This window comes from Symphalangus syndactylus, chromosome X, assembly GCF_028878055.3.
Source record: "Symphalangus syndactylus isolate Jambi chromosome X, NHGRI_mSymSyn1-v2.1_pri, whole genome shotgun sequence".
In the NCBI taxonomy this organism is placed as follows: Eukaryota; Metazoa; Chordata; class Mammalia; order Primates; family Hylobatidae; genus Symphalangus; species Symphalangus syndactylus.
In genome coordinates this window covers 77,859,391-77,884,715 of record NC_072447.2, presented here as the reverse complement: position 1 = coordinate 77,884,715, position 25,325 = coordinate 77,859,391, and the positions used below count along the sequence as shown (strand labels likewise).

The 25,325-nt window shown below is 43.7% G+C and overlaps 1 protein-coding gene across 3 annotated transcripts; it reads right to left on the bottom strand.

Annotated features, from left to right (window-relative positions):
* Window positions 1–1,070: 1,070 nt before the first annotated feature.
* IGBP1 (immunoglobulin binding protein 1) lies at window positions 1,071–24,728 on the bottom strand. Of its 3 annotated transcripts, XM_055267228.2 has the most exons (7): window positions 23,957–24,728; window positions 23,365–23,777; window positions 22,687–22,980; window positions 10,723–10,918; window positions 8,950–9,029; window positions 7,479–7,591; window positions 1,071–1,541 (listed from the first exon to the last, which is right to left on the bottom strand). In XM_055267228.2, the coding sequence occupies exons 2-7, from the start codon at window positions 23,550–23,552 to the stop codon at window positions 1,396–1,398; spliced, it is 1,017 nt and encodes a 338-aa protein (XP_055123203.1). In that variant the 5' UTR covers window positions 23,553–23,777; window positions 23,957–24,728; the 3' UTR covers window positions 1,071–1,395. The 3 variants fall into 3 exon arrangements, with proteins under 3 accessions (XP_055123203.1, XP_063491202.1, XP_055123204.1); XM_063635132.1 differs by lacking the exon at window positions 7,479–7,591 and having other exon boundaries at window positions 23,365–24,728; XM_055267229.2 differs by lacking the exons at window positions 8,950–9,029; window positions 10,723–10,918 and having other exon boundaries at window positions 23,365–24,728.
* Window positions 24,729–25,325: the final 597 nt, after the last annotated feature.

Sequence of the window (25,325 nt, the reverse complement as noted above, 5' to 3'; positions counted from 1 at the left end):
CATCTTCCTCTTAAAAGAAAACCCGTGTAACAAAGCCACAGAAGTATGCTTTCTGTGCATATCATTTGTTTCAACACATGGCTGCTTTTATAGGATACCAACGCCAAGAGCTGAGGACACTGTCTTCTCTGTTCCTCAGAAAGTAGGTACCCTGCAGTGTCATCTGTACTGTCCCCCTCCTCCACACCCATTATCTACGTGACTGCAGGCACCTCACTAAGCAGCCAAAGGACCACCACGGCACATTTACCCAGGCCATTAGTTTGGATTGTGCCAGGTATCTCACAGCATAGGCAAGAAGGGCCAATCGAAGAGTTAGGATAGCTGGGTGCGGTGGCTCACGCCTGTAATCCCAGCACTTTCGAGGCCGAGGTGGGTGGCTCACGAGGTCAGGAGTTCGAGACCGGCCTGACCAACATGGCAAAACCCCGTCTCTACTAAAAATACAAAAATTAGCTGGGTGTGGTGACGGGCGCCTGTAATCCCAGCTACTTGTGAGGCTGAGACAGAAGAATCGCTTGAACCAGGGAGGTGAAGTTGTAGTAAGCAGAGATCACGCCATTGCACTCCAGCAACAGATGACACTCATCTCAAAAACAAAACAAAAAAGGCTATGGCCTGAGGCTACTCTTCACCCTAAGGGATATATGGTAAATGCATGAGTAAAAGCTCTGGCCTCAGATACATACACAAGGATGACTTTTAAGAGTGCCTCCTCTCTCTCTCATTTCTTCTGGTCAAGCTAGGATGAGGTAGACAGGACCGGGAAGTAGACTACATCCCTCTGCGGTCCATTCACCTACAGCTATAGTTTCTGAGAATAGTGCTGTGTGGCAGGGAAAGCTCTGGCTTTTATGATCTCCCCTTGTAGAGTGCTGGATTGCTTCATGGTGCAGGGTGCTACTTATATGGCTTCATATCATATGCCCAGTAGGAAGGAGAATGCCTGGGCAGATCTGATGCTGGACAAATTCACTGCCCACATCAAAGGGCATCTCCCCATAAGCCCAGAGACCCACAGCTAAATGTCCCCACTCCCCCGTCAAAAAAAGCAGCTGAACAGGCTCATGTAATAGAGCAGACTTTTATTATTTTTTCAGAGAATTCGGATAGCCACACATTATACAGAGCCATTTCTCAGTACTCTTTTCCTTCCACTTAAGAAACTGGAGTACAACATGATAAGGATGATGCCAAAACAAGACTGCTGGCTCATATCATCTAGGGTACAAATACACACTTAATCACTTGACACTTTATTGAATGCAAAGCAAGATTTAGCATCTTTGCCTTCGTTGTACAGAGCTGAAGCGGCAGCCCAGGGAGGGGAGGACTGCATGGTTTTCCTTGGTGGGGGAGTTGTGCACCCTGCAGTCCTGTGGGGGTGTGGGAAGATCAGCCCATGTTCTGTCGGTTGCCATAGCCCCTAGGATGGGTGTCCTTCCAGTCATCCCACTCCCGGGCTCTGTGGAGTGTTTGTTCATCATCCTCTTCCTCCTTTTCTTCTTCTTCCTGTTGCTGAGCTGCTTTTCTGAATTCCCCTAAAGTGGAAAAATTAGAAAGGGAGGTGAGAAATTGAGGGAATGTTAATAAGTAACGTCAGGGGCCTCAGTTCCACTCTGAGCACAACCACATGCAATGAGAACAGGAATACAGCCAGCTGCCTACCCTGAGCCCGGCGGAAGCGGGGAGAGAACTTGCATTACCTAATATATCGCATGTTAAAAAATAGTATGAAAGGATGCTCTGAGTGGTTTCCACAAGAAGGCAAAAATCATAAAAGGTGCCCCTCAGAATGAATTCTATTTTGGAAGAGAATTCTTGCAAAAATGGCCAACAACCACCCCCCCAAGCCCCTAAACAAAAACATTACTACCACCACCAAACAACCCCTGCAATCCAAAAACAGGAAAGAAAAAATATTTATGAATTTGTGATTTGTGAGTTGCCGGGGGGGTGGGATTGCAGTTGACGTTTCCTCCTCCACCCATTTCCTTTACTATAGTCATACATAAGTTTTTGTGCATAAAATTGAAAATCACAGGGCAGTTGGACCTACCAGAACAGAATGCCTACGTATTATTTTGCAGTGCTTGCAATAGGCTCTGAGGTCCAAATGGCACTTATCATGCAGTGTACACCCAAAAGAAATTAAACCAACTGCTGCATCTCTTTTACTTTTTTTTTTCCTTTGTGAGGTAAAGCATTTTCCTGGCTACGCTGACTTTGCTCATGAGAAATAGTCTCATTACTATGAATGAAATGTGTGGGGATCTGATCTCTTCTAACAGCTCAGGAGTCTTCTTTTTTTCTGAGATAGGGTTTCTCTCTGTTGCCTAGGCTGGAGTACAGTGGTGTGATCATGGCTCACCGTAGCTTCGAACTCCTGGGCTCAAGTCATCCTCCTGCCTCAGCCTCCCCAGTAGCTGGGATTACAGGTGTGCACTGCCACACCCGGCTAATTTTTGTATTTTTAGTAGAGATGGGGTTTCACCATGTTGGTCATGCTGGTCTTGAACTCCTGACCTCGTGATCCGCCTGCCTTGGCCTCCCAAAGTGCTGGGATCACAGGCGTGAGCCACCTACATATCTTTTTTCTTCTTTTTATTTGTAACCAATCTGTGTCTTCATATTTAAAATGTATCTCATATACACAGCATGCAGCTAGACCTGATAATCGATCCCTGACTTCTAATTTGAAGGTTTATTCTATTTACATTTGAGGTGCTCTGGATTTGGCCATTCTATCAGGTGCATAGTGGTATCTCAGTGTTGTTTAATTTGCACTGCCCTAATGACATGATGTAGAGCATCTTGTCACATGCTGTCATCTGTATACTTTCTTTGGTGAGGTATCTGTTAAGGTTTTTGGCCCACTTCTTAATCAGGCTGCTCCCTTTTTTTTTTTTTGAGACAGGGTCTTGCTCTATCACCCAGGCTGGAGTGCAGTGGCACGATAATAGCTCACTGTAGCCTCGACCTCACAGGCTCAAGCAATCCTCCCACCTCAGCCTCCTGAGTATCTGGGACTACAGGCACGAACCATCACACTTGGCTAGTTTTTTAAAAACTTTTTTTTTTTTTTTTTTTGTGGAGAGGGGTCTTACCATGTTGCTCAAACTGGTCTTGAACTCCTGGGCTCAAGGGATCCTCTCACTTTGGCCTCCCAAAGTGTTGGGATTACCAGTGTGAGCCACCACACCTAGCCTAAAACTGCTCCTTTTCTTATTGTTGGGTTTTAAGAGTTCTTTGTATATTTTGGGTAAAATATACAAAGTCCTTCATCAGATAAGTCTTTTGCAAGTATCTTCTCCCAGGTTGTGGCTTGTTTTCTCATTCTCTTGATAAATTATTTTTTAAGTGGTTGCTCTAGGAAATACAATGTTCATCTTTAACTTCCCAGCCTACTTAGAGTTAAAATTATGTGATGGGGGCCAGGCGCAGTGGCTCACGCCTATAATCCCAGCACTTTGGGAGGCTGAGGCGGGCGGATCACGAGGTCAGGAGATTGAGACCATCCTGGCTAACACAATGAAACCTCGTCTCTACTAAAAATACAAAAAAAAAATTAGCTGGGTGTGATGGCGGGCGCCTGTAGTCCCAGCTACTCGGGAGGCTGAGGCAGGAGAATGGCGTGAATGGCGTGAACCTGGGAGGCGGAGCTTGCAGTGAGCCAAGATCGCGCCACTGCCCTCCAGCCTGGGCGACAGAGCAAGACTCCGTCTCAAAAAAAAAAAAAAAATTATGTGATGGGGGGCCTCAAGGATGGTGCACAACAATCCCAGCCTCTTGGTATTCATGCTTTTATGAAGTCCCCTCTCATACTGTATCAGGATTGGTCTATATGACCAATAGAATAGGGCAGAAGTCATATTCCAACATTAGGTTATAAAAGATATTGAGCCTTTCGATTTTGGTCATTCTCAGATCATTCACTTTGGGGAATGGAAGCTGCTGTGAGCAACCCTATGTGAGCCTCCTGTCCTCAGACACATCGATGAGCTTGGCAGCAAATTCTCTAGTCCCATCCAAGCTTCCAGAAGACTGCAGCCCCAGCTGACAGCTTGACTGCAACCTCATGAATGTTTCTGAGCTAGGACCACCCAGTTGTTTCTGAATTCCTCACCCTCAGAAACTATGTAATACAATAAATGCTGATTATTTTAAGTTGCTAAGTTTTAGAGTAATTTGTTATACAGCAATAGACATGTATCGGTTCACATAAAACAGGAGAATCTCACAAACAAAATAGTTCCATTTACCCTGTCCTTTTTGTGATGGCTGTCACATATATTACACCTAATACATTATAAACCTCACAAGTCAATATTATAATTTTTGCTTTGAGAAGCTACGTATAGTTTTTAAAAACTGGGTTGAGGGAGATAGTCCTTTGTATTTACCCACATAATTACCATTTCTGCTGCACTTCACTACTTGAATATTTACATTTCTATCTGATACCATTCCCCTCAGCCTGAGGAATTTCCATCAGCATTTCTCTAATGCCAATTTTCTGGTGAAGAATTCTTTTAGCTCTCATTTATCTGAAAATGTCTTAATTTCATCTTCATTTTATGGATATTTTTCACTGGGTATAAAATTATACGTTGACAGGTTCCTCCCCCCACCACTCTGAAGCTGCTCCACCATCTCTGGCGCCCATAGTTTTTAATGGAAATTCAGCAATAATGTATATCCTTGTTCTCCTATTTGTAATGTGTACTTTATCTTTGGATGATTTCAAAATTTCCTCTTTCTCTCTGGTGTTCTGCAGTTTGACTACAATGTGCCTATGTGTGATTTTCTTTGTATTTAAACTGTTGGGGTTTGCTGACATTTCTGAATTTTGGGAAATCTTTAGCCATCGTTTCTTCAAGTTTTTCTGTTCCCTTCTTTCTCCTCTGGTACTGGCATTCCAATTGCACATACATGAGACCTTGGTACATAATTCCGCAGGCCACTGAGATACTGCTTACTTTTATCCAATCTTTTTTTTCAAATTGGATAATTTCTATTGATCTTCAAGTTAACCGACACGCTCTTCTGTCAGCAACAATCTGGTATTAAGCTCATCCAGTGACTTTACATTTTCGGATATTGTATTTTTCCATTCCAGAATTTGTGTGTATAGTTTTTATTTCTCTGCTGAGATTTCTTATCTTTTCATTAGTTACAAACATATTTTGCTCTCTGCCCTTGAGGATAAAAATAATAGCTGCTTTAAAGTCCCTGTCTGCTAATTCCAACATCTGAGTTATCTTGGGGGTTGGTATCCATTGATTGCCTTTTCTTTTGAATTATGAGTCACATTTTCCTGTTTGTTTTTTTCATGTCTAATAGCTTAGGATTGAATTCTAAACGTGATAAATGATATATTGTAGAGATTCTGAATTCTGTTTCATTCCTCTAAAGAGTACTGATTTTTCATTTTAGCAGGCAATTAACTCGTCTAAAACCAAAATACCAAATTCTATCTCCCTTGCATTGGGCAACAGCTGAATGCTCTATTCAGTTATTTTAGCCTTAGTTGAGGTGCTTAAGAGTCCATTCTGTGCATGCATAGTCAGCCAGAGATTTCAGTAGGGTTTATATACAGAATCAGGGCATCTTCTCTGTGGTTCTCTCTTTTCTGGGATATCCTCCTTCATTTTTCAGTTGCTATTCACCCTGATCTCAGTTCTCTCATTCCTCAAACAGTAAGACTGCAAGTTCCTATCCAAGTTTAAGCTACCCTACATCATAGTAACTGCAGTCTGCCCACAGGTGAAAAGCTAATCCTTTCAAATTATCACTCTTCTCTTTTTGGTGCTATAGTAGAAACAGAACTGAACCTGGGAATTTGAAGGTCTGATTTTAAATCCTAGCCAGGCCACTTTAAGTCAGTTCTCAGTGACTACTTCCTCATTTTATTTATTTATTTGAGACAGGGTCTCACTCTGTCACCCAGGCTGGAGTGTAGTGGCGTGATCTTGGCTCACTACAACTTCTGCCTCCCGGGCTCACATGATCCTACCACCTCAGCCTCCCGAGTAGATGGGACTACAGGTGCATACCACTACGCTTGGCTGTTTTTTTGTACTTTTGGTAGAGACGGGGTTTCGCCATATTGCTCAGGCTGGTCTTGAATTCCTGAGCTCAAGCAATCCGCCTGCCTCGGCCTCCCAAAGTGCTGGGACTACAGGCGTGAGGCACTGCGCCCAGCACATCTTATTTATTTTTATTTTTTTTCTTTTTGTTTTCACCTATTTGTCCCAGAGCACTTTCTCATCTTGAAATGAGAATAAGAATGTCTGCTTCATGAAGTTGTTAAGAGGATCAAATGAAGCTGAGCGCAGTGGCTGATGCCTGTAATCCCAATGCTTTGGGAGGCTGAGGCAGGAGGATTGCTTGAGCCCAGGAGTTTGAGACCAGCTTGGAAAACACAGTGAGACTCTGTCTCTATTTTTCCTTTTTAAAAAGGATCAAATGGGATAATACATGAGATAAGGAAACTGAAGCTCAGAGGGACTAAGATATTCCATCTATTAAGTGACAGGAGGGCCAGGCACGGTGGTTCACGTAATCCCAGCACTTTGGGAGGCCGAGGCGGGCCGATCACCTGAGGTCAGGAGTTCAAGACCAGCCTGGCCAACGTGGTAAAACCCCGTCTCTACTAAAAATACAAAAATTAGCCAGATGTGGTGGCAGGCGCCTGTAATCCCAGCTACTCGGGAGGCTGAGGCAGAAGAATTGCTTGAACCTGGGAGGCGTAGGTTGCAGTGAGCCAAGATCGTGCCATTGCACTCCAGCCTGGGGGACAAGAGCGAGACTTCATCTCAAAAAAAAAAAAAAAAAAAAAGTGACAGGAGTTGGACTGTTCACCCAGGTCTGTCCATACTTTTTCTGTTATACCCTATTGCTTCCACCTTTTTGATGGCCACCCTCTTCATCTTCCCCTTCCAAAGACAATTCCAAGTACCCACTATGATCCAATTACCAAGTTGGGCACTAAAGGTACAGTAAGTCAAAGTCCCTGACCTCAAGGAATTCCAAGTATCATTTCCTCCTTCTAAGTGTTGACTGCCCTTCAGCTTACACCTGCTTTTGGTGACTTTCCAGTACCTACAGGTAGTTGGTTTTTAAAATATTTTGTTCCGTTTGTAATTGTTATCCTGTATGAGGGGCTGGCCTGATACAACCTACTCTGCCATTACCAGATGCGAACCGCTATCCATAGATTGAGTTTTCTACACAGCTGCTCTGTTTTTATGTCATGACATCTGGAGAGATTTACAAACTATGCTATCACTGTCCCCATCCTCCCATAACCATTTGCTATTTAATAATAAACATAATACTGTCTAGAATCTTTCTATTACTCAGAATCTTTGTCTCCACTATTTCTGCTCCTAAAGGGCAACTATACTTGGTAAGAACTTAATTGCCAGGGAGTAAAAGACCAGTGGTACAACTATTTCCCTCCTACCCCGTCATACCTGGTGCTGCCTTGGCTATTCCCTGATCTGGTAATGCTCCATATTTCCGATGTTGCTCATACCAGTCACTCACCGTCATAGTTGCCAGACTTGGATAACCAGCTCCAAATACTCTGCAAAAATTACACTGCATTTAGAAAACAAAAAAGAAAAAAAACACAATACTACAAAAAGTCTCTTCAACAACAAAGTCTGTGTCCATTTCAGCCTTGTTCCCTACCCAGTCAACTTCTGAGGAGTTGTACAAACTCATGGGAGGATGTGTAAAAAGAGGCATCCAGAAACGGGCATTAAAGTCAAGAGCTTTCATGAGAAGATAAATAGCCCAGGATCATCTCCCATTAAGCAATCCCAGAGGCCTATGCTCCACAAAGCAGTGAAGACACCGTGGAATGGGTATTTATAGTTGGTGACTCCGAAAGGTACAGAAAACAAGGAGACTCCTGCCACCCTAGGGAAACATATCTCAAGAACTCAGAATTACATGACAGGGAGGCAAATATGTCCTTTTGAGAATTGTAGCTGAAGGCAGGAAGAGTGCCAATAATGTAATAATAAAAAAAAAACTTTAAAGTTTACAATTCTCCATTCAATTATTTTCCTTTTTTGTTTTATTTGCTTGTTTACATGTGTGCCTTTTTTTTTTTTTTTTTTTTTTGAGATGGAGTCTCGCTCTGTCGACCAGGCTGGAGGGTAGTGGGGTGATCTCAGCTCATTGTAACCTCCACCTCCTGGGTTCATGCGATTCTCCTGCCTCAGCCTCCCAAGTAGCTGGGATTACAGGTGCCCGCCAATACGCCTGGCTCATTTTTCTATTTTTAGTAGAGACGGGGTTTTGCCATGTTGGCCAGGCTGGTCTCGAACTCCTGACCTCAGGTGATCCACCTGCCTCGGCCTCCCAAAGGGCTGGGATTACAGGCATGAGCCACCACGCCCGGCCCATGTGTGCCTATTTTTAAGCTTGAGTTTGTGAAGGAAGTGTCTGAGGAAGACAGACATGGAGAAAGTTTCAGGAGAAATAATATCCCTTAGATAAAAGAACAACTTCCGTAAGTGAGATCATGACTTTTTTTTTTTTTTGAGACGGAGTCTCGCTCTTGTTGCCCAGGCTGGAGTGCAATGGCGTGATCTCGGCTCACCACAACCTCCCCCTCCCAGGTTCAAGCGATTCTCCTGCCTCAGACTCCCTAGTAGCCGGGATTACAGGCATGTGCCACCACGCCCAGCTAATTTTGTATTTTTAGTAGAGACGGGGTTTCTCCATGTTGGTCAGGCTGGTCTTGAACTCCCGACCTCAGGTGATCCGCCCGCCTCAGCCTCCCAAAGTGCTGGGATTACAGGCACGAGCCACCTCGCCCGCCCAAGATCATGACTTTTCAACACCACTCAGTCTGTGGGTCACTAATGAATTGCCACATTGAACCACAAAAGCAGAGGGCTGCAAAGCAAACCACTTTCTAGTACTACCTACTTGGCCTGGGCTGTGTTCCGAGTGAGAATGAAGGGTTTCACTGGAGGCCTCCCCTGGCGAGATGAGTTAGAAGTTGATGCCTAAGAAGGAAATTAATTATGAGAGGTGAATTTACCATTTTACCCAACCTACCATACGGGCTCTTAAGTCTTCAGATGCTTGAAAAGCTCTGGATTCAAAATTCACTCACTTTCTATTTATCAGTCTCTAAGACATAGCAGCAGAACACTAATGGTAGAGGTTCCTTAGCTCTCCTGAGGGGGCCTCAGTACCTTGCAAAAAAGAGAGAAAGAGAAAGTTCTCCCAGGAATCATGTCACTAGAAGTAAAAAATTACTTGGCTTTAAAATACCCTGTCCAAAGAAGGAGATTCCAAAGCCCTCTTCCATGTTCCATCTAAATCCCCTGAGCTGAACTCAAAGCCCCTTTCTTCAGCCTGGCCTTCAGTTAAAAAGTTGAATCACTACCACCCTTCTTCTAAAACCTCTTCCAATGTAATTATGCACTTAATTGTCAAGAACTTCTACGGTGCTTTAGAAGTCAATGTTCCTAAATGAAAGGGAGAAGGATTGGTTAGTAGTTTCCATATAGAGGTATACAGAAAAGTTTCAAGGAACCTTGGCTTTCTAGGGGCATGCTGAAACAAAGGATGGTTAAAGAAAAGGTGCTCACTTAGTTCTAGCTCGATCACTTTCAGAACCAATTCCAATACCACATAAGAGCACATTAAAACAACACCACAACGATTACAACAAACGAACAAGAAAAAACAAAAAACCCACACACAAAGAAAGGGACAGGGCAGGACCCAGAAAAGTCCAGCCTCAAAATGCTTGAAAAGCACTCATCTAGACATGCTCAAGGGGCCTTATGACCTTAGAATACTAATTGTTCATTCTTTGATCTCTTAACATGAAGAACTAGGTTGATATTATCCTGAGGCAAGAGCTCCTGGGCTAATTAGTACAAATCAAATTAGGAAGAGGTTTCTCTGAGGACTTAAATAAATGCCTGTGACTTCCCGATAAATTCAACCCAATTCATGTTGTGTCCTGAACCAAAGAACAAGTGGCAGCAGATACATCTCTTTTCTCCCTCTCCTCCAGTTCTACCTTTCTTCTCCATTCCCATCCTCTTCCTCTCTTCCCCTTCATTATAGTCAATTTTTTTTTTTTTTTTTGAGATGGAGTCTCATTCTGTCGCCCAGGCTGGAGTGCAGTGGCATGATCTCAGCTCACTGCAACCTCTGCCTCCCAGGTTCAAGCAATTCTCCTGCCTCAGCCTCCCGAGTAGCTGGGATCACAGACGCGCACCACCACACCTGGCTATTTTTAGCAGAGGGGGTTTCGCCATGTTGGCCAGGCTGGTCTCAAACTCCGGGCCTCAAGTGATCTGCCCGCCTCAGCATTCCAAAGTGCTGGGATTACAGGCATGAGCCACTGTGGTGGCCAGTTAGCACAGATTTTAAAGGTTTAACTCCCTATGCCTTCCTTCACCAGCCACAGCTTTCCACAACCAAAACCAATTTTTATTTCAGAGACATTTCTGTCCCCCATGGTATACCACAAAATTACAAATGACTACAAGTGTGTTACAGATTAAAAAGCACTGGGGAGCACATTAAATTAAAGAGAAAGCTACCTTAGTGATCCTTCGGCCTTTCTATACTCATCTTGATAAAAACAGCGATTTTATGGAGACTTAAAAGGATCTTAATTTGATCTTCTGTAGAATACTCAAATCTCTGGCAGTAGCTTTCTTTGGCCAGGCTTACCTCTCTTGAAGAGTCTCTTTCTCTCAGGATCTTTATTTCCTGGTCAATGCTCTCAATCTCTTCTAAGCTGATATCAATCCACCTCTGAAGGTGAAGAAGATAATATTCACGAACACGCTCATCATCTGCTTGACCACTTTCCACAGCAGATTTCATTGCAGACAACCTATGCTCCAACTCCTTCTTCTGCTTGTATCTGTTCCACAGAAAAGCATTACCCATGAACTTACAAATGAAGAGGTATTCCTTCAAAAGAAGGCCTCAGTAAGATTTTATCTTTGCAAATGATCGGGTAGTAAGCATGCCAATTTCCACCTTGGCAGGGATATAGATTCTATACCCCAGAGATAGCCACCAGGCAGTTCCCTCAGATGACAAGTAAGGGCCCAGCAGGGGCTGAGGAGTACCTTCTGAAGCCAGAAAAATACAGAAGTAACCGGATCTCAGCAAGTCCTTTAGGGAAGATGAGTACCTTAGTCATTTGATTATACTGACCTTTACTAGGGTGGGTGCTTAGTATAGCAACACAGTGCTTCCCATGATGCTTCCATTTTGGGAATTACACCTTCAAAAAAATCATAGAATTTTAGGGGTCATTTACCTGCCAGTGATGCAGGAATGCCTTGTGAAACAGCCTAAAAAATGATCAACTCTTTTTTTCTTCTGGGCAAAACATTCCCAGCTCTTCTGGCTCATCCTTGTATCATCTGAAGACTCATAACCACCCCGGCTGCCTTTCTTTTTCAGGATGCATTCTAGTATGTCATCTGACAAATATCTACTGAGTACCTATTGTGTGACAGGCACCATTCTCAGTGCTGGAGACACAGCAGCATATAAAAGTCCTTGGTCTCATGAAGCATTCATTCCAGTGGGAGTAGACAAAAAGAAATAGATGAGTTAGGTCATGATAAGTGCTACGAAAGAGCGAAAAGTAAGGTCAAGTGCATACAGTGATGGTGGAAAAGTAGCGGTGCTATTATATACAAGGTAGTCAGAAGAGACCTCTCTGAAGAGATAACAGTGAACAAAGACTTCAGGAAAATAACTATGCCAATATCTGGAAGAGTATGCTAAGGAAGAAGGGCAAATACGAGGGCTGTGAGGTGGGAGCGTGCCTGGCCTGACATGGCTGAGAAATAACAAGGTGGCCAGTATGGCTGAGATAAAAAAAGAGTGACAGAAAATGAGGTCAGACATAGCCAGGGCCATAATGTGTAGAACCTGGTAGGTCACACAATAACCAAAATATCAAATATCATGGTATTTTGAATGGGAAAGCCACTGGAGGCTTTTGAATACATGACATGAATAGAGTGACATAAAAGACTTTTAAAAATATGGGCCACTCTGGCTGTTGTGTGGAGTATGGGCTGTGGGGGCTATGAGGCAAGGATATAAGCAGGGAAAGCAATTAAGAGGATACTGCCACAATCCAAGTGAGAGATGGTGACCTGAAATAGGAAGGTAGTGATGGAGACAGTGGGATGTGGGTATATTTAAAATATAAAATAGATAGGATTTGTTGATTTATTGGATGTAAGAGCCTGAAGGAAAGACAGAAGTCAAGGAAAAACATCAAGATTTCCAAGAGACGTATCTTGAAATATCTCTGCTTGAAATCCCACTTTAGACTCTCCAGAATCAGATGTTCCTCTGTAGGTCTTCACCCAAATCAGGGGATCTTAAGCTGAAGTCCACAGAGAGTTCAGTATGGTGGGGGTGGTCCTTGAACTCCCTCAAATTTTATACAGAACTCTACCTGTATGCTTTCTCTTTCTTTTTTTTCGGCTGAGAAATTTTTATAGATTTTATCAAATTATCAAAGGGGCAAGGGGTCCATGACCCATGAAAAGTCAAGAACCGGCTGGGCACAGTGGCTCAGCCCTGTAATCCCATGACTTTGGGAGGCTGAGGCGGGTGCATCATGAGGTCAGGAGATCAAGACCATCCTGGCCAACATGGTGAAACCCCATCTCTACTGAAAATACAAAAATTAGCTGGATGTGGTGGCAGGCGCCTGTAATCCCAGCTACTCAGGAGGCTGAGGCCGGAAAATTGCTTGAACCAGGGAGAGGTTGCAGTGAGCCGAGATCGTGCCACTGCACTCCTGCCTGGGCAACAGAGTGAGACTCCATCTCAAAAAAAAAAAAAAAAAAAGTCAAGAACCACTGTTCTGAAAAGGCTATTATAAAAATGTTTAGGCTCTTCTCTTCCTTTTACCTAACAAGTGGACATTTACTATGTTACAAATAACTGACACATCATCATCCTAAGAAGCTTTTTGAGTAGAACACTACAAAGAACTACAATTCCTAGTTCAAGATATTACTTGAGAATGTTTAACTCCAGTCTCACTCCTATCCCCAACCCTCTTTCCTGGATGTACCTAAGTCACAGGAAAAAAAATAACACACGAGGACCTTAGGATGATATAATTCAGGGTAAATTCAGGGTTAGTCTAGTAGTCCTCTGAATAAGGTTCTTTTGTTTCTTTTCCCATTCTCTGCATGCTTAACGCCTAACTACTGCACTCTGCTCCTTCCTTTTCTTCTACTTCCTAGCTTCTATGACTTTGCTCATCATCTTTGTTTTTTTGTTTGTTTTTGAGACAGAGTTTCGCTCTTGTTGCCCCGGCTGGAGTGCAATGGCGCGATCTCGGCTCACTGCAACCTCCACCTCCCGGGTTCAAGTGATTCTCCTGCCTCAGCCTCCCGAGTAGCTGGGATTATAGGTGTGCACCACCACACCCAGCTAATTTTTGTTATTTTTAGTAGAGACGGGGTTTTGCCATGTTGGCCAGGCTGGTCTCAAACTCCTGACGTCAGGTGATCTGCCTGCCTTAGCCTCTCAAAGTGCATTCCAGGCGTGAGCCACCATGCCTGGCCTGCTCATCATCTTTTAAACTTCTAACTCAATACTTGTTCATTTGGGCCAGTGTTTTTAAAACTGTTTTGTCTTAGTAAAAGAACCTTTTCTTCTAATGAGAGATGCCACGGAACTCCCATAATTAATAAACAAGTAAAATTTACTTTGGTTAAATCAGTAGGGCTGCCAACACCCCCCCCCCCCAACCCCCAGGCATTGCAGTGAAATTTTAGGGCTCCAAGGAACAGATAGAAAACCACTGTCTTATAGTTTCATCACTGTTATGGATTCCCCATGGTGGGCCATTACATGGAAATACTCCCTATTATCCTAGAATCCCCTATCCTTGTAACCCTTCTGACCCTGGGCAACTTCCATTCCCTTTCTGTTCCCAAGCTGTTGAAGAGAGTTAAGGAATTAGAAACTTGTATCAAATGGGTCAACTACAAATCACTACTGTCAAACTTTGGCTGAGTGGTCACCCTTGCTCAGCCATCCTTTTGTTCATCTTTTGTGAAGACTATTATCACCATCGCACTCACCAGATGGCCAGCCAATGTAGAATTCAATTTCCCTCTTCACCATAAAATCTCTGTAACTGGCCAAGGACGGTGGCTCACGCCTGTAATCCCAGCACTTTGGGAGGCCGAGGCAGACGAATCGCCTGAGGTCGGGAGTTCGAGACCAGCCTGACCAACAAGGAAAAACCCCATCTCGGCCAGGCGCAGTGGCTCACGCCTGTAACCCCAGCACTTTGGGAGGCCGAGGTGGGCAGATCACAAGGTCGGGAGATCGAGACCATCCTGGCTAACACAGTAAAACGCCAACTCTACTAAAAATACAAAAAATTAGCCGGGTTTGGTGGCGGGCGCCTGTAGTCCCAGCTACTAGGAGCCTGAGGCAGGAGAATGGGTGGAACACGGGAGGTGGAGGTTGCAGTGAGCCGAGATCGTGCCATTGCACTCCAGCCGGGGCAACAAGAGCGAAACTCTGTCTCAAAAAAAAAAAAAAAACACTCTATAACGTCACTCTTCCTCTTTTACTGTCGCCTTTAAGGAGCTGATACTGTCTCTACCAAGCCATTTCCAAGGTAATGTCTTTGTTTTTTTTTGTTTTGGTCTCACTTCGTTGCCCAGGCTGCAGTGCAGTGGTGTGATGAAAGCTCACTTTGGCCTCCAGCTCCTGGGCTCAAGTGATCCTCTCACCTCAGCCTCCCGAGTAGCTAAGACTACAGGCGCACATCACCATGCCCAGCTAATTTTTATTTTTTTTGTAGAGACGGGGTCTCACTACATTGCCCAGGCTGATCTTGAACTCCTGCCTCAAATGACCCTCCCGCCTCAGCCTCCCAAAGTGCTGCGATTAAAGGCACAAGCCACTGTGCCCAACCAAAGGTAATGTCTTTACCACTCCACTTTTGTTATCAATCTAGTACCCCCCCCACATTCTTCCAGGCCTCACTCTATTTATTGATCATCCTCCTGGTCATTAGCAGCTAGTTTTTCACTCTACTGGTACCTTTCCCCTGTCTTAGAAACACTTTCCCTCAACTCATTTTTCTACCCTTTCAAATGATCACTCTTCTCTTTATTTTTGAGACAGGGTCTCTACTCTGTCACCCAGGCTGGAGTACAGTGGTGCGATCACAGCTCACTGCAGCCTCAACTTCTCAGACTCGAGCCATCCTCCAACCTCAGCATCCTGAGTGGCTGGGACTACAGGTGTGCACCACCACCCAGCTAATTTTTGTATTTCTTGTAGAGACAGGGTTTCGCCATATTGCCCAGGCTGGTCTCGAACTCCTAGACTCAAACAATCTGCCCGCCTTGGCCTCCTGAAGTGCTGGGATTACAGGAATAAGCCACCACACCTGGCCTACTCTTCTCTTTACTACGGTAGGAATGATACTAGAACTGGGAATTTGAAGACCTGGGTTTAAATCCTAACCTAGCTACTTACTAGCTATGTTAACTTTGGGCAATTCAATTCTCAGAGCCCCCCCTTTTTTTAATCTCTAAAATGGGGATAAGAATGTCTATTTCATGGGGTTGTTAAAAGGATCAAATGGAAAAACACACATCAAAGTGCTTTGTAAGCAGCAATACACTGTTAGCTGATAAAGAAATTGAGGCTGGGGGGGTTGCTAAATGATGCCACATCTATTAAGTGGTAGAAATTGGATTAGTTACCCCAGGTCTGACTCCTAAGTCTAGGCTTCTTCCGCTACAGCATTTTGCTTCCATCTTTTTTATGACCACTCTGTCTCTCCCAAAGACACCTCCAAATACCTACTATGATCCAATTACTGGGTTAAGCACCAAGGGATACAATTATATACAATGATATAATTAGCATACTGAGATACAATCAGTCAAGGTCTCTGACCTTGAGGAGTTTCAAGTCTAGAGACTGGCAGATAGTTATACTGTGATAAGTAACATGAACTAAATGCCATGGTATCTGGGAGGGAAGATAATTAGGGAAAGGCTTCAAAGAGGACATAACATTTGTTTTCTCTTTTCCAGGCTCCTATAAGTACCTGTACCTTACTGAGTTTCTTTCTTTTTTTTTGCAACGGGGTCTTGCTCTGTTGCCCAGGCTAGAGTGCAGTGGTGCAATCTCGGCTCATTGCAACCTCTGCCTCCCGGGTTCAAGCGATTCTGCTGCCACAGCCTGCCGAGTAGCTGGGATTACAGGTGCCCACCACCAGGCCCAGCTAAATTTTTTTGTATTTTTAGTACAGACGGGCTTTCACCATCTTGGCCAGGCTGATCTTGAACTCCTGACCTCATGATCTACCCACCTCATGATCTCCCAAAGTGTTGGGATTACAGGCGTGAGAGACCGTGCCCGGCCACCTTACTGAGTTTCTGATTGCTCTTTCCTTCCTCTTCCTTCTCCCTTAACTTGCCCCAAAGTTTTCTTTGACTTTTTTTCTGTCTACATGTTTTTCCTTGGCAAACTCATCTACACCAACGAAAGCAGAGGCCTCCTAAATTTTTCACATCAGTCACAAAACAGTCTAATAAATTTTACTTGCACATTTCAAGTAAATGTGTCTATGGAAATAACTATCCAGTTGTCACTTTAGGACCTAAATTGAGTAAATCCAAAACTAGACTCATTACTTACCCAGCGTCCACTTCTCTATTTCTCTCAAAAGGATGGAGGTGCTGTTACTCAACCAGATTCATGCTCCTCAAATATGGGAAATAGAGGACATATATGAAGAAATAGGTTTTGAGAGAGAGGACATACCATTCAGGTGTTTTATGTAAGATGGCCTCAGTATCTAAAGGCATGGGTTGGGGGACTTCCAGGAAGTAAATAAGGATGTGAGTAATTTGTTTTCTAACCATGTAAACTATTCTTGCAAAAGTAGTATCTCTGATAGCTATAACTTCATTTTTTATCACTTCTTCCTATTTGAAGTACTATTATAACATGCTAACTTGTATTTCTCCCTCTGCCTCTCTTCTTTTTCAGTATTTTATATACACATCACTTCTTCATGCAGAGCTGCAACCATACTCCTCTTAGCTTCTGCCAAACCAGACTATTATATAGTCTTTGAACATACCTAAATATACCCTGGCTTTGGGCTTTTGTTCATCTTGTTTCTCCTGCTTGTCAACAATAAGCATTGCTTGAGGAACTTCTATATGCCAAGCTCTATGGCAGGCATAACATAGTGAACAAGAAATGGCTTGTGCCCTCATAGAGTATATACTGTAGTAGGGGAGAGAGACAAAACTCAGAAAGACACATGAAATGACTGCACATAAGTGCCAAGAAGGAAACAAACATGAAGCAAAGAGAGAATAATAGTTGTTAACTACTTAAAGAGACTGATCTGGAAAGGCCTGAGGAATGACATTTAAGCTGAGTCCTAGAGGATGAAGAATTAGCCATATGAAGAGCATTCCATGCAAAGAGAACTGCACACACAGAGATTCTATAGAGGGACAGAGCTGGGTCTATTCAAAGAACTGAAAGACGGTCATTGTGGCTGGAGTCTAGTGAACGAGGGGAGAATGATACATGGTGAGACTGAAAAGAGGCAGGCAGCAGATCACACAAAGCCTTGGAGCTGATTTGTCTATCTCAGATGAGAAATGTTGGTAGCCTAGACTGAGGTATGACAGTGGAGATGGAGAGAAATAGAAGGATAGAAGATACCTTTTGTAGCTAGAATGGACAGGCCTTTGCTGATGGACTGGATGTGAACATTCAGAAAAAGGGAGGAATTGAAGCTAAATCCTAGGTTTCTGGTTTAAAAACCTAAGTCAATGGTGGTACACTTACTGAGATGGGTGAGGAGGCACATTTGGGGGTTAAAAAGCCAAGGGTTCAAGGTATGACATGTCTGTGAAACACCCATAAAGGAAGGATGTTGCAAGTATGGGTCTGAAGGTCAGAAGAGGTCTGGGCTAGTGATACGAATGTGGGAGACATTAGTATAAAGTTAGGTGTTGATATCTGTCAGGCATTTAAGAAAAACGTTCAAAGCGGCAGGCCAAAGAAATGCAAATCAAAACAACAGATACTTCCTGTTTACCCAATTTTCTTTTTTTTCTTTTCTTTTCTTTTTTTTTGAGACGGAGTCTCGCTGTTGTCAGCCCAGGCTGGAGTGCAACGGTGCGATCTTGGCTCACTGCAACCTCCACCTCCTGGGTTCCAGCAATTCTCCTGCCTCAGCCTCCCAAATACCTGAGATTACAGGCACCCGCCACCACGCCTGGCTAATTTTTGTATTTTTAGTAGAGATGGGGTTTTGCCATGTTGGCCAGGCTGGTCTCGAACTCCTGATCTCAGGTGATCCACCCGCCTCAGGCTCCCAAAGTGAACCATCGCGCCTGGCCACCCAATTGGATTTTCTGAGTATTAACACCCAAGACAAATGCAGTGGAACATATTCTGAAACTCTGTTATTGTACAAAGCAACACTTTTACCACATATCAAGAGCCTCAAAATATTCAAACACTTTGACCTAGTCACTGGCTCTAGAAATCTACCCTAAGGAAACAGTGACAGATGCATTTAAAGATGTTTGTTTATAGCATTACTCAGAATAGCAAAAAACCAGTGTCTAAATATTTGACAATAACAGATTAGTTTAAATAATTATGGTACAACTAGAGCATGGAACATTCAATATCATGGTTTCAAAAGACACGAGGAAATGCTCATGGTATAATGTTAGGTTTAAAAAAAACAGGATAAAAAGCTATAGTTACAGCATTCCAAATTTATTAGCTTAAATAACTATATAACTGAAAGGAAACACATCAGAAAGTTAACAATGATCATCTATGAGTGCTAGGATTGAGGCTTTTTTATTTAAAAAATATTCTTCTGTTTTGCAAACTTTCTACAATGAGCACTATTACATTCAGGAAAATCTTTTTTTTTTTTTTTTTTTTTTTTTTTTTTTTTTTGAGACAGGGTTTCGCTCTGTCACCTAGGCTGGAATACAATGGTGCGATCACAGCTCACTGCAGCCTCAACCTCCAGGGGCTCAAGTGATCCTCCCAGCTCAGCTCAGCCTCTGGAGTAGCTGGGACTACAGGCCTGTGCCACCACACCTGGCTAATTTTTTATTTTTATTTTTTTGGTACAGACAGAGTCTTATTTTGTTGCCTAGGCTGGTCTTGAACTCCTGGGCTCAAGTAATCCTCCTGCCTTGGCCTCCCAAAGAGTTGGGATTACAGGCATGAGCCACCGCGCTCAGCCTAATTTCTATTTTTAACCATCCTTTAAGACTCATCTCAAAAACCATTTATGTTCTTTTTTTTTGAGACACAGTCTCAATCCATTACCCAGGCTGGAGTGCAATGGCACAGTCTTGGCTCACTGCAGCCTCCGACTCCCAGGCTCAGGCGATTCTGCTCCCTCAGCCTCCCGAGTACCTGAGATTACAGGAGTGCATCACCACCCCCGGCTATTTTTTTTTTTTGCAGAGATGGCGTTTTGCCAGGTTGACCAGGCTGGTCTTGAACTCCTGACCTCAAGTGATCCACCCGCCTCAGCCTCCCAAAGTGTTGGGATTACAGGCATGAGCCACGGCGCCTGGTGTCAAATGCCATTATTTTCTGAAACCTTTTCTTCATCCCTCCAACCAGATGTGACCACTCCTTCATCTTTCTCTTGCAGTTTTTTTTTTTTGTATAATTATTTGGATACCAAACTCACTGTTTAAACTACCTATTATCTGCTGACAGGCTGCCCCCAACTTCTTACAAAGGACAGGATGTTAAATTCCATTTCATATCAGTCTAGCCCATATCCTCAGTCACTCACTATCCCCTAACTTTATTATTCCTCATAGTCCTTACCAGCGGAAATTACATTATTTACTAGCTTACTGTTTGTCTCTACTACCAGAATAAAAGCTCCATAGCAGCACCGACTTCATCTGGTTCTCTAACACCTAGAACAGCTCCTAGCACACAGGAAGGAATTAATAAATATTTCTGAATAAATGAATCACCTTCAGCTCTCTAGACCAAGCCTCGCCTCTGAGCTTCAGACTAACAGACACCTCTACTTATCTCCTAGGCACCTTAACCTCAACATGTTTCAATACTAAATTCATAGTCTCCCCTTCCCCGATCTTCTCTTCTTCCTCTTTCCCCATCTCAATAAATTTCACAGCCATCCACCTAAATCAGAAACATGGACATCTTTCCTTGCTGCTTCCTTCCATCCCACCTCCCACAACCAATTGATTACCAGGTTTCCTGTAGATTCAACCCTCCTAAATATATTCCCCCATCCCTCTACCATTGCAATAGTAAACCCTAGTCACCTTTGTGACTTAACTGGGTCTAATCTTTTCCCTCATTTTTTCCTAACTGCTGTTAGAGTATACTAGCTAAAATGCAAATGTGATCATGCTACTACTTGAAAAGAAACAGCCAGGGCGCAGCGGCTCACACCTGTAATCCGAGCACTTTGCGAGCCCGAGGCAGGTAGATCACCTGAGATCAGGAGTTCAAGACCAGCCAGGCCAGCATGGCAAAACCCCATCTCTACTAAAAATACAAAAATTAGCCGGGCATGGTGGCAGGTGCCTGTAATCCCAGCTACTCGAGAGGCTGAGGGATAAAAATTGCTTGAACCCAGGAGGTGGAGGTTGCAGTGAGCCGAGATCGCACTATTGCACTCCAGCCTGGGTGACAAGAGTGAAACTCTGTATAAAAATAATAATAATAATAATAATAAAGAAAAAAGAAACAGAACTCTTCAGTGGATCTCAGTCACCAACCAGAGTAAGCTCTTTGGCATGTCCTACCTAATAGCAGCTGACATTTATAGAATACTCACCACGTGCCAGATATTGTGCTGTTTTATGTGATTTTTCCCATTTTTGCTTATTAACCCTGAGATAGGTACACATGCATCTCAACTTACAATGGGGCTACATCCCAATAAATCCATCATAAATGGAAAATATGGTAAGTTGAAAACGCATTTCATACACCTTATTGAACATCATAGCTTAGCCTAGTTTACCTTCAACATGCTCAGAACACTTATATTAGCCTACAGTTGGGCAAAATCATCTAACACAAGGCCTATTTTATAATAAAGTGTTGAATAACTCATGTAATTTATTGATGTTCCCCTGACTGTGTATTGCTTCTGCACCAATATAAAGTTAAAAAATTCTAAGACAAGCCATCGCAAATCGGGGACATCTGTACCATTATTACTTAGATTTCACATATGAGGAAAGCTGAGGCTCAGTTAGGTTAAATAACTTCCCCAAAGTCCAACAGATTATAAGTAAAGCTGCGTCTCAAACCCAGGTCTCTGACTCTACGACCCATACTCTTAGCCACAAATAATAATAGTTGACTTTGAGTGTTTACTGTGTCAAACATTGTGCTAACTGCTTTATATGTATTTCTCTTTTAATCCTCATCAACTACTTTATGAGGAAGGACCTATTATTATCTGAATTTTGCAGCTGGGGAAATTAAGGTACTGAAAGATTAAATAACTTAACAAAAATCACAGTGATTAATCACAGTGGTCGAGCTGGGATTCAAACACCTTACAAAGTTCTCAGCAACAAGTTTCTCTTCACGTTCCTCACATCCCAGGCTCTCCTTGATGTGGACCCTACAACATTCTTCAGTATCATTCCTTCCCCCTTACCACCCTCTTTGTGTTCTACCGTCACCTAATTGCTTATAGCTGCTGTTTTCGGCCTACACATCTCCACTCACCACTGTTTCTTTAATGCCTCTGTGGCTTCACTAAGGTTTTACATACTCTGCTGGCTAATGCCCTCCTCTCCTCTTCCTCTGGATATTCCTATTTACCCTTAAAAAACTCAGCACAGGAGTCACCTCTTCCAGGGAGCTTTCTCCTCTCTCCTGCTCCCTTTGGTTAGGTGCCCTTCCTGTCTGCTCTCATAGTACCTTGTGCATCCCTCCATAACATCCGTTTATATTGATATTGTTTCTATGCCCGTTTTCCTCACCAGATTGTATGCTCCTCCAAGGCAAGGACCACTCATACTCACACAAATACCTATACAGTTTGTATTCCCAGTGCCTAGCACAGTTCCTAGACATCATGACCACCCATTAAATGTTGTTTAAAAAACAAACAACAACAAAAAAACCTAAGAAAGTAAGCAATTTTTCCAAGGTCACACAATGAAGCTGTGCCAGGACTAAGATCAGTTCAGGATGTTACACATCTACTCCAGTAGTCTGAACAGAGCTCCTCAATCAGTGGACCATAAAATGGCCTAGCTTTGCCTTTCAGAGACATCTACCCCACTGTACCATATGAACATTGCTATGATGTGATGTGGAAAAGGTTGGGAGACACTCTGCTAAACTACATTGCTGCTGTTGGCAACCATAAGGTAGAAGGGGTCTGATAAGTAGGTATAATCATCTCAACAAAAGCAGAGGCTTCTTGAAAAACTCAGGAAAGTTTGCTCTCCCCAGGGCCTATGCTCAATAAGAACCAAGAAAGTGGCCCACACCATTCTGGCCCCCCACCACCCGCCAAGAAAGCATGCCCCCGAAAAGCACTGCCATTGGGCAGCCCTCATATTATAGCTATTGACCCACCTCTGTATTTTAGCCTGTCTTTGAGATGCCATAGCAACGAGGCTAGGATAAGCCATGGAGGAATTGACAGTGTGATTTTCAGCAGAGTTGTTCATGGTTTTGGGCAGCTCAAACTCTGCCACATGATAGCAATGGCACTGAGTTAAGTAGTTTATAAAGTGTTCTCGAGCCCGCTGCAAATGATCTAGACGCTTGCTGGGGTTGACTTGTTTCATGGTGAGGGCTCCTTGAAACGCTGACACCAACAGGTACTTCAGGTCGGTGGAAGCAATCTCTTCCAAATCTTCATTTCGGCTGGAAGAGCAAAAAGGAGGCAGTGAAGCCTGACTAGGCATTCAAATTGTGGCCCTTGCTTTCTGGGGGACGGAGTGGGAGGCTGGGCTGGGAGTGGAGCAGAGGGAGGCACGGGGAACAGCGGCCAGTTTCACTCAATTAAAGTGGCTGAGCGCTCACACCCAATGCCTATGCAATCAGCAGACGCTAGGAAGCAGAGTCGTGAGATATCAACCATCTGGGAAGAGAAGTGGGGAATGTAAACAATGTACACAAGATCGCAGTGGTAAGTAGGAACGAAAGGTTCTCACTACTAAAGGTCCCCTCCACTCAGGCGCAATGGCTCCACCCTTGGTAACCATTATTACCTTCGTTCTCAGCCATTATTACTATCTTCCCCCATACCTGAACAAGTCGAGCTGCGATAACATTTCGGCAGCCTTCTCAAGGACGTCCAGGCCCTTGAACACCTTCTCCTGGACTATCCGAGAACCGGCGGGTTCAGTCGCTACTTCTACTTCGTCCAGTAACTGTTTACCGGTTTCGAACAGCTCGGGGAGCCGCAGCAGCTGTAACTTGTCCTCAGCAGCCATTTTGGGGAGAGAGGAACCCGGAAGATCTCTTTTCCGGGGTCAAAGGCAACCTTGATAAAGAAGAACTAGGCGAGCGCGGACAAAACCGGAAGAGGCAACTCATTGGTCCAGTAGCTTCACTGTTAACAAAGCATCAAAGGACTTCCGGGAGCCGCTGTTAGCCGGCCCTGGCAACCATTTCCATAGACTCATTTTACCAGACGGACCGTTACAAGTCATAGGCATCTGTTAAAAGCAAACAAACAACCAAAACCCTATGCGCTGTTTTACCATGAGCTCCTCGTCGCCGACACGGGGCTAAGTTCTGTGGGCTCTGAAGCCCGGGTGAGGCGAGACGGAATTCGGAGCGCGAGGAGTGCGGACGAGTGAGTGCGCTTTAGGAGCCGGTCAGGCGCGCCCCTTACCTCGCCAGTAGCTCCCTAGGTTGAGGAGTCCAGGGACTCCAGCTGCCGCACCACTCCCACGGTTTGAAGATCCGGTCGCTTGAGCGCGAAGTGCAAGTAGCGCCCCCCTGCGGCTTCGGTCCACCCACCAGATGGAGCTACGGGTTCCTCCGAGCCAATCCTCTCCCGTCCTCTTTCCCCTTCACCCCACACACGCCTACGACCCGTAGGCCGACGTCCGGTGGAGCCCCCCTCAGCAAGATTGGTAACCTGTAACTCCGGTCACCGCACAGCCGGCTTCCCTTCGTGCACTTAGTTCCTGCGTCAAATGTTATTTCTGTGCAACCTTCCTTGTCTCCCTACCGCCTTCCACCCTGTGCCCTTCAGCCGCCAAGTCTGGGTTTCTTCTATGCATCTCCATCATGGCACCTACCACGCTGTATAATTGCTAGTGACTTACAAATCTCTCTTATCAGAATGAATTTGACTCATCTTTGCACCACTGGCTAGCCTGAGTACTCAGTATCAGTCATTATCTGAATAAAAAAAAAAGTGATCAGTTTGGAAAGCAGCCAACTTATGCAGAACAGCATTGTTCAGTAGGTAGTTACTAGCTACATGTGGTTACTAAGCACTTGAAAGTGGCTATTTTGAATCGAGATGTGCTGCAAGTGTAAAAAACACCCCAGATTTCAAAGACATTTAAAAAAAAGGATGAAAAATGTAAATACTTTTTACATGGACTACATGTTGAAATGATAGTCTTTTGGATATGTTGGATTAAATATATTATTAGAATTAATTGTGCTTGTTTCTTTTCACTTTGTAAATGTGCCTGCCAGATAATTTAAAACTATATTTGTAGCTCCCATTATATTTCTACTGGACAGAACTGATGGAAAATATAATTTCAGGACTTCAAAGAAGGGACGTCATTGTTTTGAACAAAGCAATATAAATACATACTGATTACCTTAGGACGTAGCCTGAACTGTCCTAGGAGATTTAAGTAGCAGGCACACTCTCTACCCCTGAAAATAAACTTTTAAACTAGTATTTTAAACTACATATCGTTGAGAAGAAAAAAAGCTTCATTAAAAAACAACTAGAGGGCAATATAGGACAGTATAAAATAGGTGATATGTTGTATTGCATAGGCTGTTGGAAAACCAAGAAAGGGCAAGTCATTCCATGCTAGGAGTAGTTTAGAAGGCTTCTTAGACATGCAGTCACATAGAAGAATGTCAAAGTTTAAAGGGAACCCCCAAAATCAGAGGAAAAACTTGAGACCAGAAAGGTTAAGGGACTTGCCCAGCCAGTTTGTGACAAAGTCAGTGACTTCTGAGTTCAATTGTTTCTACTCCATTAGCCTTCAGTTGGGTAGGATTTA

Bases quoted from the DNA above. Each gene is read 5' to 3' on its own strand.
- IGBP1 (XM_055267228.2), bottom strand. From the start codon at position 23,552: ATGGCTGCTGAGGACAAGTTACAGCTGCTGCGGCTCCCCGAGCTGTTC. The intron at 9,030-10,722 runs GTAAGCCTGGCC...TTTCCTTCTTAG, and splicing joins AAAGAGACTCTTCAAGAGAG to GCATCAACTTCTAACTCATC. The intron at 1,542-7,478 runs GTATGACGGGGT...TTTCCACTTTAG, and splicing joins AATAGCCAAGGCAGCACCAG to GGGAATTCAGAAAAGCAGCT.